This window comes from Pavona decussata, unplaced genomic scaffold (genome assembly GCF_977016875.1).
Source record: "Pavona decussata unplaced genomic scaffold, jaPavDecu1.1 SCAFFOLD_127, whole genome shotgun sequence".
Lineage (NCBI taxonomy): Eukaryota > Metazoa > Cnidaria > Anthozoa > Scleractinia > Agariciidae > Pavona > Pavona decussata.
In genome coordinates, this window is record NW_028145541.1 from 410624 (window position 1) to 423031 (window position 12408).

Sequence of the window (12408 nt, forward strand, 5' to 3'; positions counted from 1 at the left end):
TAACTTATAGAACTTTACCGAAACTATTAGCAAGCCGTGAACGACATCGGACCCATACAACGTTCCAAAAATCTTGACGGGTGTTCGCTGGAAACCTCCAGCACGCTAGAATCTCCTTCCTTTGTTTAGAGAGATGTCTGAAATCTTCTGGGTGGTCTTTGCTAGTTTTTCGGGGGGGCTTTCTGTCGGCTCAACCAGTTTGAGCAATTATTAAGGTTCAATACGTTTGCATGGTTGTTCTGGTAGGGAAAAATAGGGTAACAATTCGCTTTCACTTACTCAAACAAACTTTTAATTAGTGAAGAACCGGTCTATGTACACGTGTATTTGAAAAACACATTCCGCGTTTACATATAGGTGAAAGTGAATTTTCTCTTTTTGCATTTCAAAATTTTTGATCGCTTTTTTATTCTATTAGGGAGGAAATGGTTGATTATGCTTGAGAATTAATCATCTCCTTCCCCGCAGGCTACGTGACGACCGATAATGGCATTGTCCAAAGAATCGACGACCTTGAACGCGTTCATCTGTAAAATATCACCGCTCATGCAAACATGAACCAGAGCTTGTCATTAAGATAAAGATAGCCTGAGAGGTTAGAAGTTTATGATGGGCGGACTCGGATTATTTGTAAATACGACCTCTTGGGAAACAAGTGACTTGCATCTATTTAAGGCAAAGTTTCTGAGTAATAATGTTAAGGAGACAAAAGAAAGACAAATGACCTCTATGTTTCGTACGTCAAGGAGCTTTATTAGAGAGATTTAGCATCGCGTTTACGGCAAACGGCAAACGCCAGGCTGAAATTTTCTCTTTGATGAAAAACAATGAAGCTTTTTTGGTTTAAGCTTATCTCCACCCAGTCGACGACAGCTATCGAGCAAACACGAAAAAGAAAGAAGTGAGTACGAGAAACACAAGTTTATGCATTTTAGAACAAACAGCGGCTTGACGTTTCCCGTTTGGCGTTAGCCGTAAACGCGAAGCTAAATCTCTCTATTAACGCAAGATCAACTTGAATGATTCACTTTACTGTACGTTAAAGTCGTATAGCAAAACCTTCCACAGCAACTCATCGTCAGCATGTAGGAGTGCATTGTCTATTAACAGTTGCTCAGACTCGTTAGACAGCAGAAGTTCAGCATCCAACCTCACGTAAGATTGGGGAAGTACCGCTTCCCTTCACCTCCCTTCTTTGTGTTCACCTTTAGTGGTATCTTATGTTTTCCTGAGATGCCTTTTTAAAGTTTTACGATTAAGACTGAACAGTTGAGCTCTGCTTTAATTGACGCCGACCATTATGTTTTCTTGCCACGTATTCGAGATAAACGGTCAACTACTCTACCTTTTTTGCTATTTAAAATTTACAAAAATGGGACAATATTGTCTTGGATTTTTGATGCCAAAAAATATATCAAGTCAAACACTTCAATTGTCGAATATTTTACAGTAGCGACCTTAATTAATTGTTACGCACTGACGCAATATTTGTGGCCTTATTGAAAAAATTGAGGCCAAATAAAACATCATTGATGTGTAACTACCACCACAGATGGGGATGATTGAAATGATGTTGAAGTCCTATAGCTCTTATCCCAGAATTGAGACTTTAACTTTGCCACCTTCCACTCAAAGTTGTCGTGCATGCACTACAGCGGGGTGGTATGTAATCAAAGTTCTCCTGAGTGGTTAAAACACCTTAGAGTAACATTTTACGCATTGACTCCTTTATAAGCTAAGTTATTCAGGTTCACGTTGAAAGCTCATGATCATGGTCATGAATATGAAATCTTATGGTGCCGTTGTTGTGTTTTGCGCCATGTACCAGGTGGTTTTAATTCGAAAGCGTAACTATTCAAATAAAAGCCGGCTGCTGTACGATGATTTGCAGATACAATTTTGGACGTGTCAAATGTTTTCTTAGGAATTCCAAGGTTAGGACCAAATGTGACAGTCTTACAGTTCACAAACTACAATAAGCGTAATGAAATACCTGCTCAGTGGTGATATTATATTCCTGTCGGAAAGCCTGTCCTTTTCGCGGCGTAGAAGCCGTAGCTAAACAAAATCCTTGTAGAAACAAAACGCTGATTTTTGACTGAGTCATATCTAAATAGAAACCAATTTGAGTTGAAGTGGTTACGCCCTTCTTTTCAGGCTATTGTTAAAACCGATATGTGCCTCAGGGCACGCATGCATCACGTTCCCAAAAGCTCTGCCGGCTGGCTAGTTCAACTAAATGCTGGTGGTGTAGATGTGAAGTCTAAATGCTAAAACATTTAACCGTAATTTAATTATATTTCATCCACGGCCAGTTCGATCAGTAAATCTAAAAAGATTCGTTTCGCATCTAAAAGAACCAAAGGGATTTAGTTCTACCTTTTCAAAACAAATTCAAGTGGGCAGTCGAACTAAATCAGTTTAAGCTGTCAGAACACTAAAATGCTTAAATCCAAGTTTAAACACTAAGAGCATATTACGTAGCCCAGATATCACTGATTTCCATAATCTATAACTAGTTATCAGAAGGTGATCTTTACGGTTTACTCGCCTTGAACGCCTACAAATAACAAAAAATAGCCCTTAGGTAGGGATGTTCTTGAAGTGCATTTGATCTCCAATCAATAGAGAATTAAGACATTTCATTATTCAAGAAGTGGGTGGACGTAAAATTAAAAAAATAAAAAAAAATAAAAAAAACGCTGTTAGGTGAATTGCGGCACGTCTGTTACCGCCTCCGCCGAGTAACTGAAGTTTGCAAGGTTTCATAACCAGTCGCTCAACTATGATTATAATTTCAACTTGCTTTCAACGAAAGTGTCATTTTTGAAGCACTTATTCGTTAGCAACTGAAATTAACACAATTCATCCGATGCAACTGTCACCCTATTTTATGATTTAATCTGCGATGGTGCCCTATGATAATCTAATCTGGGAAATAATTATCCAGGCCCCACGATTAAATCATTATACCGGATAGTGGGATAAAATTAATCCTTCCATTAGGTTCTGTTCCGGCCTGAAAGCGCAATTACCACTAACCAAAGGATAATCAAGGCTAAAATCTAACCTTTTTCAGCAGGTCGTAAAAATTGCACATTGCAGGTCTTAGGTTCGACTCCTGATAGGAGCACGCGGATTTCCTTTTTCCGAGTATGCCTGTCACTTTGAAAAATAAATCATTCTAAAATAAAAAACTTAGGTTATTATCAATTTGAGTAGCTTATAGAATTGCTCTTTCAAATGGTTTATTGTGTTTCCCCAGTAGCTTTGTGTCCGTATTATTTTGAGAAAAATTGCAACTAATTTTAAATTGCTCTCTTAATTTGCATCTGCTTACCATATTAAACAGTGTGTTTTTGCATTTTTAGTGTTAATACAACATCCCAGAATGTCTAATTTATTCATGGCAACATGAAGTCAGACAGGGCTAAATAAATGGATAATTCAAAAGGAAATGTTAAGTACGCATCTGGCCCGCCCGTCGAAATCATGAGTACAGTTTAAACAAGAATTTGATGTCGCCAGAAAATCACTAAAAGATTTGCGTTATAAAAATTTTCCAATCTGAAAAGATACAAATCAAAGTTATCATGCAACCTTCAATGGTAGATTGGTGGAAGTGCCATGAACAAACGTTAGGCTATATACAGCTGTTTCGACAAAGGTTGTCCAATAAAAGCGTACGTGACATTCAAAAGGAAATGTTTACTACGCATCTGGCCCGCGCGTCGAAATCATGAGTACAGTTTAAACAAGAATTTGATGTCGCCAGAAAATCACTAAAAGATTTGCGTTATAAAAATTTTCCAATCTGAAAAGATACAAATCAAAGTTATCATGCAACCTTCAATGGTAGATTGGTGGAAGTGCCATGAACAAACGTTAGGCTATATACAGCTGTTTCGACAAAGGTTGTCCAATAAAAGCGTACGTGACATTCAAAAGGAAATGTTTACTACGCATCTGGCCCGCGCGTCGAAATCATGAGTACAGTTTAAACAAGAATTTGATGTCGCCAGAAAATCACTAAAAGATTTGCGTTATAAAAATTTTCCAATCTGAAAAGATACAAATCAAAGTTATCATGCAACCTTCAATGGTAGATTGGTGGAAGTGCCATGAACAAACGTTAGGCTATATACAGCTGTTTCGACAAAGGTTGTCCAATAAAAGCGTAAAAGCGTACGTGACAATGCCAAAAGGTAGTCTGGCAAATACCCAATAAATTTCAACAAAAGCTCACAATACATAATGCTGAACAAAACGTTTGACAAAAGAAAACACAAATTCACGGCAATTTACTCAGTTTCCCTAAGAAAAATAAACATATCTTAACCAGAACGAAGACAAGCTTAAACTTAAAGTTCCAACCGAGGTCGGATCAGTTCACGCCGGTTCTCACAAGCGAAAAAATTTTGACAAACAAAAACACAAATTGACAACATTTAACAATTTCCCAACTAAGTTGTTGTTGTTTTAAATTACTCTTAGAAATAAGTCTTGACCAGAACGAAAACAAGCTTAATTAAGCATTTTTAAGCTTACCTTCATCGATACGACATGTTGTGTTTGAATCTCCTTCGCCGAGTTGGGGATGAAAACCAAAATTCCACGTTGAGCGCAGTTTCCTCCGCATTAACGTAAGCGACGTCCATGTCTTTTGATAGTGAAAATTTAAAACATTAAGGAAGAGAGAAAAGCTTCAATTATTCCTAAAACGACATAAAAACCCTTCCTTCTTGTGGAAGTAAACCTCTAAATGAAGCAAAACGTTGCCGAACAAAAAAGAAAAACTGTGCCAAAAAATTAGTCCTGTCGCGGCAAGCCGCGGCAACCAACTCTGCGTCCTGATTGGCTAACGAGGATTTTTCTTCATTTTGATTGGTTTATGTTTGACACCTCCAGATAAGATTTTCCCGCGCTTTCCGACACCGCTTGCCTTCTTTTGGGTGAGTGACTTGTACTGGTTTCTCCTTTCTGAGCAACGTGGAAACTTCATTTTCATTTCTATTTTTATTCTCGCTGAAGCGTCTTCATGCTAAGAAAGAAGTAAATAGTACCATTTCTGCTCCGTTTTCAAAATGGCGCAATGTCACCTCAAAACGGTGTATAAAATGGCGTTTTTATTTAATGACAGATAAATATTCAAGTACCATCATCATGATGATGGTACTTGCACACTGGCCTGACTACAATTACGTTTTAAGGGAAATATTGTTATGTACAATTGAAAAAGCTGGACTTAGCAATATTGAAAGGACCAAAAGAACGGCCCACAATATCAAATATAAAAACTGCGGGACTGAAAAAAAATTCAACCCTTCCCCCAACTCTACATAGGGCATCCAACGGTTTTCCCGCTTTACAAAAAACATTCATGACAATGAGCTCTGTCGAGATAATAATTTTTATTTGATACCTTGATGTGTGTTAATGAAGTATCTACACAATATATTTTATTTTACAATCATCTTCGTTTAGCTTTCTGTCTTCGATGCAGCTAACATTTACACTGTAGCAAAGACTGTAATAAAAGCTGTTGAAAAAATTAATCATAATTCGTTCTAGTCCTTCCAAATTAACTCATGCAAAAATTTGGTTCGGTTCACAAAAACGGACTCGACAAACCTGAAGTGAAACCGTGTTCATATCACAATTTAATTACAGCTGAAATGGATGGAATCGTACTTGAAAAGACCGTACATGTACCAGCCATTTCTTCGTCTGATGGAATTGCAAATAAAAAAAGCTTTGCGGTGGAATTCCACTGCTTCGTTAAGATTTCTTTAATAATGCACTGCCATGCGAGTACTCTGTTATCCGAATTTACGCAAAGCACGACCGGGACCGAAGGAAAGAGGTCTTTGTTCATCGTAGCCTGCGTAGCAGTCACTTCCCTTCCAAGCGATCACGAGAAGTGAGCGAACGTTTCTGGGCAGAAGGAGCAAAAGAAGAAGAAAGAGAAGGGAAAAAAAAACCCTCCTGTTCGCGCTCCACGAGAGCCTCCAACGTTCTCTGAAACTAAACGACTACTATATATGTTATCCTGGATGTTCGTCGCATCCGGAAGATGGCTTCGACCGAGTTAGCACTCAACTTGTTCACCAATACCTCCCCATCCCCTCCGCCTTCCTCCAGCGACCGCCCTCTTCTTTGCTTTAGAATTGTGGCCCCTGGTACTGTGGATTCCCTGTATACTGCTGTTGCTGAGGCTGCTGTGTGAGATCTTGGGGAGCTGGGGTCGAAAGCTGGCGTGTAAAAGCCAGATCCTGGGCATTAGGCACCTGCCTAGAGAGCCCGATGTCTGGTGGTGCGGACAGTTGTCTTTGGAGAGCTATGTCGGCAGTCTGTGTAAACTGCGGTGGCAAAGAAATTTCTTGGCCAGCTGAAGAGAGAAACAAGATTGCGTGGAAGTCGTTTTGGGGCTAAAACGATGAAAATATAGGTAGTGACGTAGCCCGGATAAGTTTTGAAATATCAGCAAATGTTGTTGTTAATTTGCTGCCTCTCGCACGCTTTTTCATATTCGCATAATTGAGGACCGTATTTTTATTCTTAGCGCCATGTTCTTAACTACCCATAGAGGGAAGGGAGAGTGGGGATTAGTGACAGCATGAAACGTCTATCTGCCGGGCAAAAATACTTTTGTTTTAGTAGGCGACGTCTTTAAGAAACAAATGATAGATCAGGTAATTAACTCTGCAGTGTATGTTAAAGAGCTAAAGGGAACGCATGAATTTCCCTCCGAATGTTAGCCCAAGTAAGGAAATGGGAGATAAGAAAAAAAATCGTCGACCTCGGCGGGAATCGAACCCACGACCTCCAGATTTGATCGTTCGTTGCTCTACCGACTAAGCTGCTGGCCAGACGGGCGCAAGTCGTGAGTGATTATGGTGGTAATATCATGCGTGACAAATTACTCCTCAATTTTGGCGCGAAATTTCGGCGTTAATTTATAATTTCACATGTGAAATTACAAAATTGCCATGGCAACGTTTCCTATATCTCAGTGCCTATATGGCGTCCAGGTTTAAAGATGCTACGGATGAAAGAAGTTAAGGCATTAAAAGACGCTGCAGAAAAACTAAATACGCGAAAGAGCACAATTAACTGGGTGAAGGCTTTTGAGAACTGGTGTGATGAAAATGGCCTTGAGAAAAACCCTGAGACGGTTCGTCCTGAGCAGTTGGATAAAGCACTCGAGCGGTTTTTTGCCTGCGTGTGTAAACAAGACGGAACCGACCACGATTGTGAGCGTAATTTGTCACCATGTGAAGGGTACAAATAAATGTGGTGCCGCTAGCACTAAAGACACAAATGATAGTACTCTGCTGAGTAGTAAGAATTGGAAGATCGTATACACAGAACATAGCAAAAAGAGGTACCGTACGAAAAGAATGCGAAGTTTGAACTTTACCTGAGAGTTGTCTCGTCAGTTGTCGTACGAGTTGCTGTTGCTGCTGCTGTTGTTGAAGTTGGCTCAACAACCTCTGTTGCTGTTGTTGTTGCTTCTGCTGTTGTTGTTGTTGCTGTCTATTGATATTGCTCTGTTGGTACTGTGATTGAAACGTTTGCTGCATTTGCGAGACCGGGTTCATCTGCGCATGGCCCGATGAAACAGGCAGCTTATGTTGTAGCGTGGCCTGTGGTTGTGGCTGGATAGCCCGCTGACCAGCTAAAGAAAATTGTTGCTGTTGCTGTTGTTGTTGTTGCTGCTGCTGGGGTTGTATAGCCCTTGTGAGATTTTGCGACACTGCAAGGCCTGCAGAAAAAAGTGCTTCGTCCCTTAAACAAGACGTTCTGCTATAAAACGGCAAGCCCCTCCTTCCTTCCACACCTTTGTGTGTGTGAAATGAAAATTGAGTCACCGTTTAGTCGTGGCAAGTTGTTGACTCAAGCGTCCTCAAAATCTCGTATCACCACAGTAATATCAGACATCGGTTTCTAATTCGGTTAATCGGGCTTATTCCGAAAACTTTAAAAAAAAATTAAGTCAATTTTATAAGTAAGGGTTGTAGAAAAAGGCCCATGTTGTTTGTCAGTTGTTCACGTTCTGATGGTAAATTGACAAGTGAAGGTGAGAATGGCCAGGCCAGGCCAGGCCAGGCCAGGCCCTGTTATACCGGAATTTCCTGTTTAAAAACCATCGAAATTTTTCTCGCGGACCAGTGGTCACAATTTGTCACGTGTCTCTTCATCATTTCAATGCAATACCCTCAGTTTTCAAAATTTGAATAACACGTTAGCATGTTCAGTTTTTCCTCAAAGTAAATTCTCCAACGACATGAGACTGATTGCTTTTACCAGCCTAGCAAGATCTCAAAAACTGAATAAAAGTTAGCTAGTCCTGCAAAATTAATCGTTCCTCCAAATTAAATAAAATTTCCTGACTTTTCAATGACATTTATTCACAATTAAGAATTTACTTAATTCGATGCAAGATTCTCTAACTTTTGCCGAAACCTTGAAAAAATCTGTAGCAATAAACCCTGGAAACCCAATGAAGTCTATCATTTAACGATAATCGGTTGTAACTTTGAGTGACATGCTAAATCTACCTTGAAAAGCAGCTGTGTTGAAGGGCTGCTGTTGCGTGACCATGCCAGCAAGAGATGAAGGAAGAGTCATGGTTGTCGGTGTTGACGGTGTAGAGACGAGATTGGGTCGAGTGGTGACCTGGGTCCTACCAATCGGCAAAGACTGGGGGCGCTGGGGCTGAGTGAAGGTGTATTGTTGATTAGGATGCATTTGAGCAGCATTTTGTACGGCTTGAAGCTAAGGCAAAAGGGCAAAAATAAAGAAAACAACGGACAATTATCAGTACATCTTATAACGAGACGAAACGCCGGCGAGCTGAAACCGGGCCCGCGCGCAAGGCGAGCACCTACTCGCTCACTTCGCGCTCCGCGCTTTCCACACACTCCGCGGGTGCGTGCAATTTACCGCTTAAGCGGCTTCCACGTAGACAAGTACTTACTGATTCCAAATTGTTAGAGAATTTCAACTCAAATGCCGTTTAGTAACACATTCCGTGTCAGGAAGACTTGTTAAATGGCACGTTATACTCAAACAGTAGGACAAATCGAAATGATGGCAAAATGATCGCATTGAAAGGCTATACTGTTCCATGAAAAAAGTTCCAGTAACTTATAGAGAAATGCTGAAGTGCAGCGCGCCAAAGGAATATTCAGTACACCATGACCATATTTGGGCAGTGTTACAATGTGTTGAATAATTTAAACGATGTAAACAATGACGTCAACAAAGATTCTCTCATAGAGCGGTTGTCGCATACCTGGTTAGCCTGTGGTAAATGCCTCAGTTGTTGACTGGCCTGTTGCTGTTGTTGTTGTTGTTGCTGTTGCTGCTGCGACAGTTGTGTCTGGCCTAACTGTAGCTGTTGTTTGAGAATGGAAGGCTGTTGAGACATGAACACCGCTTGTTGCATTGTCTGTGACTGCTGCTGTTGTTGTTGTTGCTGCTGCTGCTGCTGCTGTTGTTGCTGATGCTTCTGTCTCATTCTAAGGAGAATCTCCGGGGAAATCTGAGTTGGTAACGAAGTTGCTCTTTGCGCCTGGTGAGAGAGAGGGTTCTGCGAGGTGTGGGAACCAAGCATGGATCGCAGATCGTTCAATGGGCCCGACGGATTTGACAACCTTCAGAGGAAACACATACACGTTTACAGAGGTCAGGTGGCATAAAAGCCTAATTACTGGCTTCAATCGCAGGGGCCAGTTTCCACGTCACAATTTGTCGGCAGATTTCTTTTCCTCAGCGAGTGGTGAAAATCCGCCTGATTCAAAGAATCGGCAGCATCTGCCACAGATGTATGTATATAAATCGGGCGGATTCTCGTCTGCTTGTTCATTTTTCTCATTTCACCTAAAATTCATCCAACACTCTCCTCCATCCATATTCTTACTACACTATCACCAGTCATTCAATGTGAAATAGTTTATTGAGGACTGGTCAGTCAGTCATCCGACAACAACAATGGTACAAATAAACCCATCACTCCATAGAAAAAATTGAACTAAATTTGAAAGCAGCGAACAGGAAGACTGACTGAGCTAGATAAAACATTTAATACTCAAAACTGTCCCTTGAGAATACTAAAACCTCTCAATCGTGCCATCAGAATAGTAATTTCTGACTAATTCGTTCCTAAGTCACTATACCGTCAGAAATTACATTTTCTCCTTCCTCATGAACATCCTAACAACCTAAATACCCCGAAAGAAATCTCAAACATTTGAGTCTGCGCACTTCAACGCTGTGATGGGATTTCCGGATTGAGTGAAACCTAAAGGTTAAGCTCCAATGCCAACATGTATATTCTTCTCTCTGTTCTGCATTGATCATTCCTTTATTCTCATAACCCATGCGTTTGATACAGTAGTGAGAATGTAAGGAGAAATTTGCTGCAGGTCACTATTGGGGCTTAAAGTGTTAACTACGGTTAAAAAGTCTTTATTAAAAGATTTAGCTCTCTCTCTCCCTCCATCGCCAAAAAAGGCATTCGCCTGCTCAACTGCAAGTACGTTTCTTTCTTTTCCAAAGTAAAAATTCTTACAGCTCAATGTTTAACCACCAACCTTTGCTGTTGTTGAGGCTGCAGTCCAGGTTGTCCTTGAAGTCCCCTCTGCTGCTGAAAGAACGCCTGCTGTTGCTGTTGTTGTTGTTGTTGCTGCGTCGTTTGGCCAAACATCAGCTGTTGTGTCTGTTGTGTCTGTTGTGTCTGGAGGTATTGCTGTTGCTGTTGTTGCAGGAACTGCTGCTGAAGCTTCTTGGGAATTGCCGTTTGGCCAGGGGGTTTTGGAGGACGCTTTATGCGTTTCGTGGCTTTAGTCTTCACTTGTTTGCCTTCTGGTACTGTGACTTGGTTCGTGGGAATGTTTGCCTGCATGCCATGAACTGAACTCATGGTATGGGCTGTCATCACCTGTGGAACAACCAAAGGCGTGACACCTGCAAGAACAAACGATGGACGAAACGATTCAATTCAAAGGCAAGCTACTCGACTGAATAAAAATAAATACATGACTTTATTTAAGTGTAGCACTGTAGCGCTAATTGGGGGCACTATAAATCAGTTAAATAAATATACAAACTGAACATAACATTTGTTAAAAATCCCAGCTGGTGGGAGGCAAACCAGTTGGTTGTTTACAAAGCGTGGCCTTGGATTTGAAAACGGGGCTACCGTGAAACAGATTCAAGTGACCGGCGCCAAAACAACTAGGCCAACCCGCCCCCTCAAAATAGACCATATTCGTATTGAATAATAATAATAATAATAATAATAATAATAATAATAATAATAATAATAATAATAATAATAATAATAATAATTCTTTTTTTTTAATTAATAATGAAAATTCTTTATTAAAATATTCCACACAAATTATTAATAATAATAATAATAATAATAATGATAATAATAATAATAATAATAATAATAATAATAATAATAATAATAATAATAATAATAATAATGAAAGAAATGTGATGGTATATTTTCAGCCTGGTGAATGAATGAGAATGATGATTATTCTAGAAAGTGACGCAGGCATACTCGGAAAAAAGGTCTTGGGTTCGACTCCTGATAGGAGCACTCGGATTTCTTTTTTCCGAGTATGCCTGCGTCACTTTCTAGAATAATCATCATTCTCAATAATAATAATAATAATAATAATAATAATAATAATAATAATAATAATAATAATAATAATAATAATAATAATAATAATAATAATAATAAACACATTTTGCCCGCGAAGGGTATAGATTCTAGTCTATGTTATCCTCGGTTTCCTGTGAACGCAACAAGGTGGCGCTTGAGTCAGGCAGGTAATACTTCATCACCGTCCGTTTTCTCAGTCGTGGAAATGCGATCTCTGCTTCAGGTGTATGCAACTACAGGTCTTAATCTTCCTAGGAAATTTATGAACACTAACGGATGTCGTATATCTTTCCACAGTAGCAGTGAATCACAGCGATAATGGCTCTCTAGCGATCGATAACGAAAAAATGTTGCAATTCTGAAAGTTAATTTTTTTCCGTTTATCACAAGCACATCATTATACAGAGAATAACAACCAGAAGACATAAGAAGAAGAAAAAGAGGAAGAAAAAAAGAGAAAAATAAAAGTTGGACCTTGACTCGAACTTTGCTCGTGACTAGAACTTGACTCGGGCTCGAGCTTGACTCGTGCTAAGAGTAAACTTTCTTGACAGGTAATCTAGACGGCTCCCTGTTTCTTTTCACATGGTTGACTTTCGATCGTTTTCTAAGTCCTCTCACACTAAATCTGTGCATATACATCGAAGTTTCATTTACTTTAACATTACTTGAATCTGAAAAACATTTATCAAACGTTCTGACAGTAGTTTTACCAAAAGTTT

At 39.8% G+C, this 12408-nt stretch overlaps 2 protein-coding genes across 6 annotated transcripts in view; both read right to left on the minus strand.

Moving 5' to 3' along the window:
• LOC146469042 (chordin-like protein 1) overlaps positions 1-4801 on the minus strand; it is a 45763-nt gene extending 40962 nt beyond the window's left edge. The window contains exon 1 of one of the 3 annotated variants that reach the window (XM_085123661.1): positions 4549-4801. The gene's annotated coding sequence lies outside the window, so the exon portion shown is untranslated. Of the gene's footprint in view, positions 1-1993; positions 2129-4548 lie in introns of those variants that run through there. The other 2 variants (XM_085123662.1, XM_085123671.1) reach the window with 2 other exon arrangements.
• Positions 4802-5392: 591 nt separating this feature from the next.
• LOC146469044 (mediator of RNA polymerase II transcription subunit 12-like protein) overlaps positions 5393-12408 on the minus strand; it is a 44661-nt gene continuing 37645 nt past the window's right edge. For all 3 annotated transcript variants that reach the window (XM_085123658.1, XM_085123656.1, XM_085123657.1), the window contains exons 36-40: positions 10599-10971; positions 9299-9659; positions 8562-8778; positions 7421-7765; positions 5393-6388 (exon numbers count right to left, since the gene is read on the minus strand). In XM_085123658.1, the coding sequence (XP_084979784.1) occupies positions 6162-6388; positions 7421-7765; positions 8562-8778; positions 9299-9659; positions 10599-10971 (1523 nt within the window). In that variant the 3' untranslated portion in view covers positions 5393-6161. The remainder of the gene's footprint in view (positions 6389-7420; positions 7766-8561; positions 8779-9298; positions 9660-10598; positions 10972-12408) is intronic.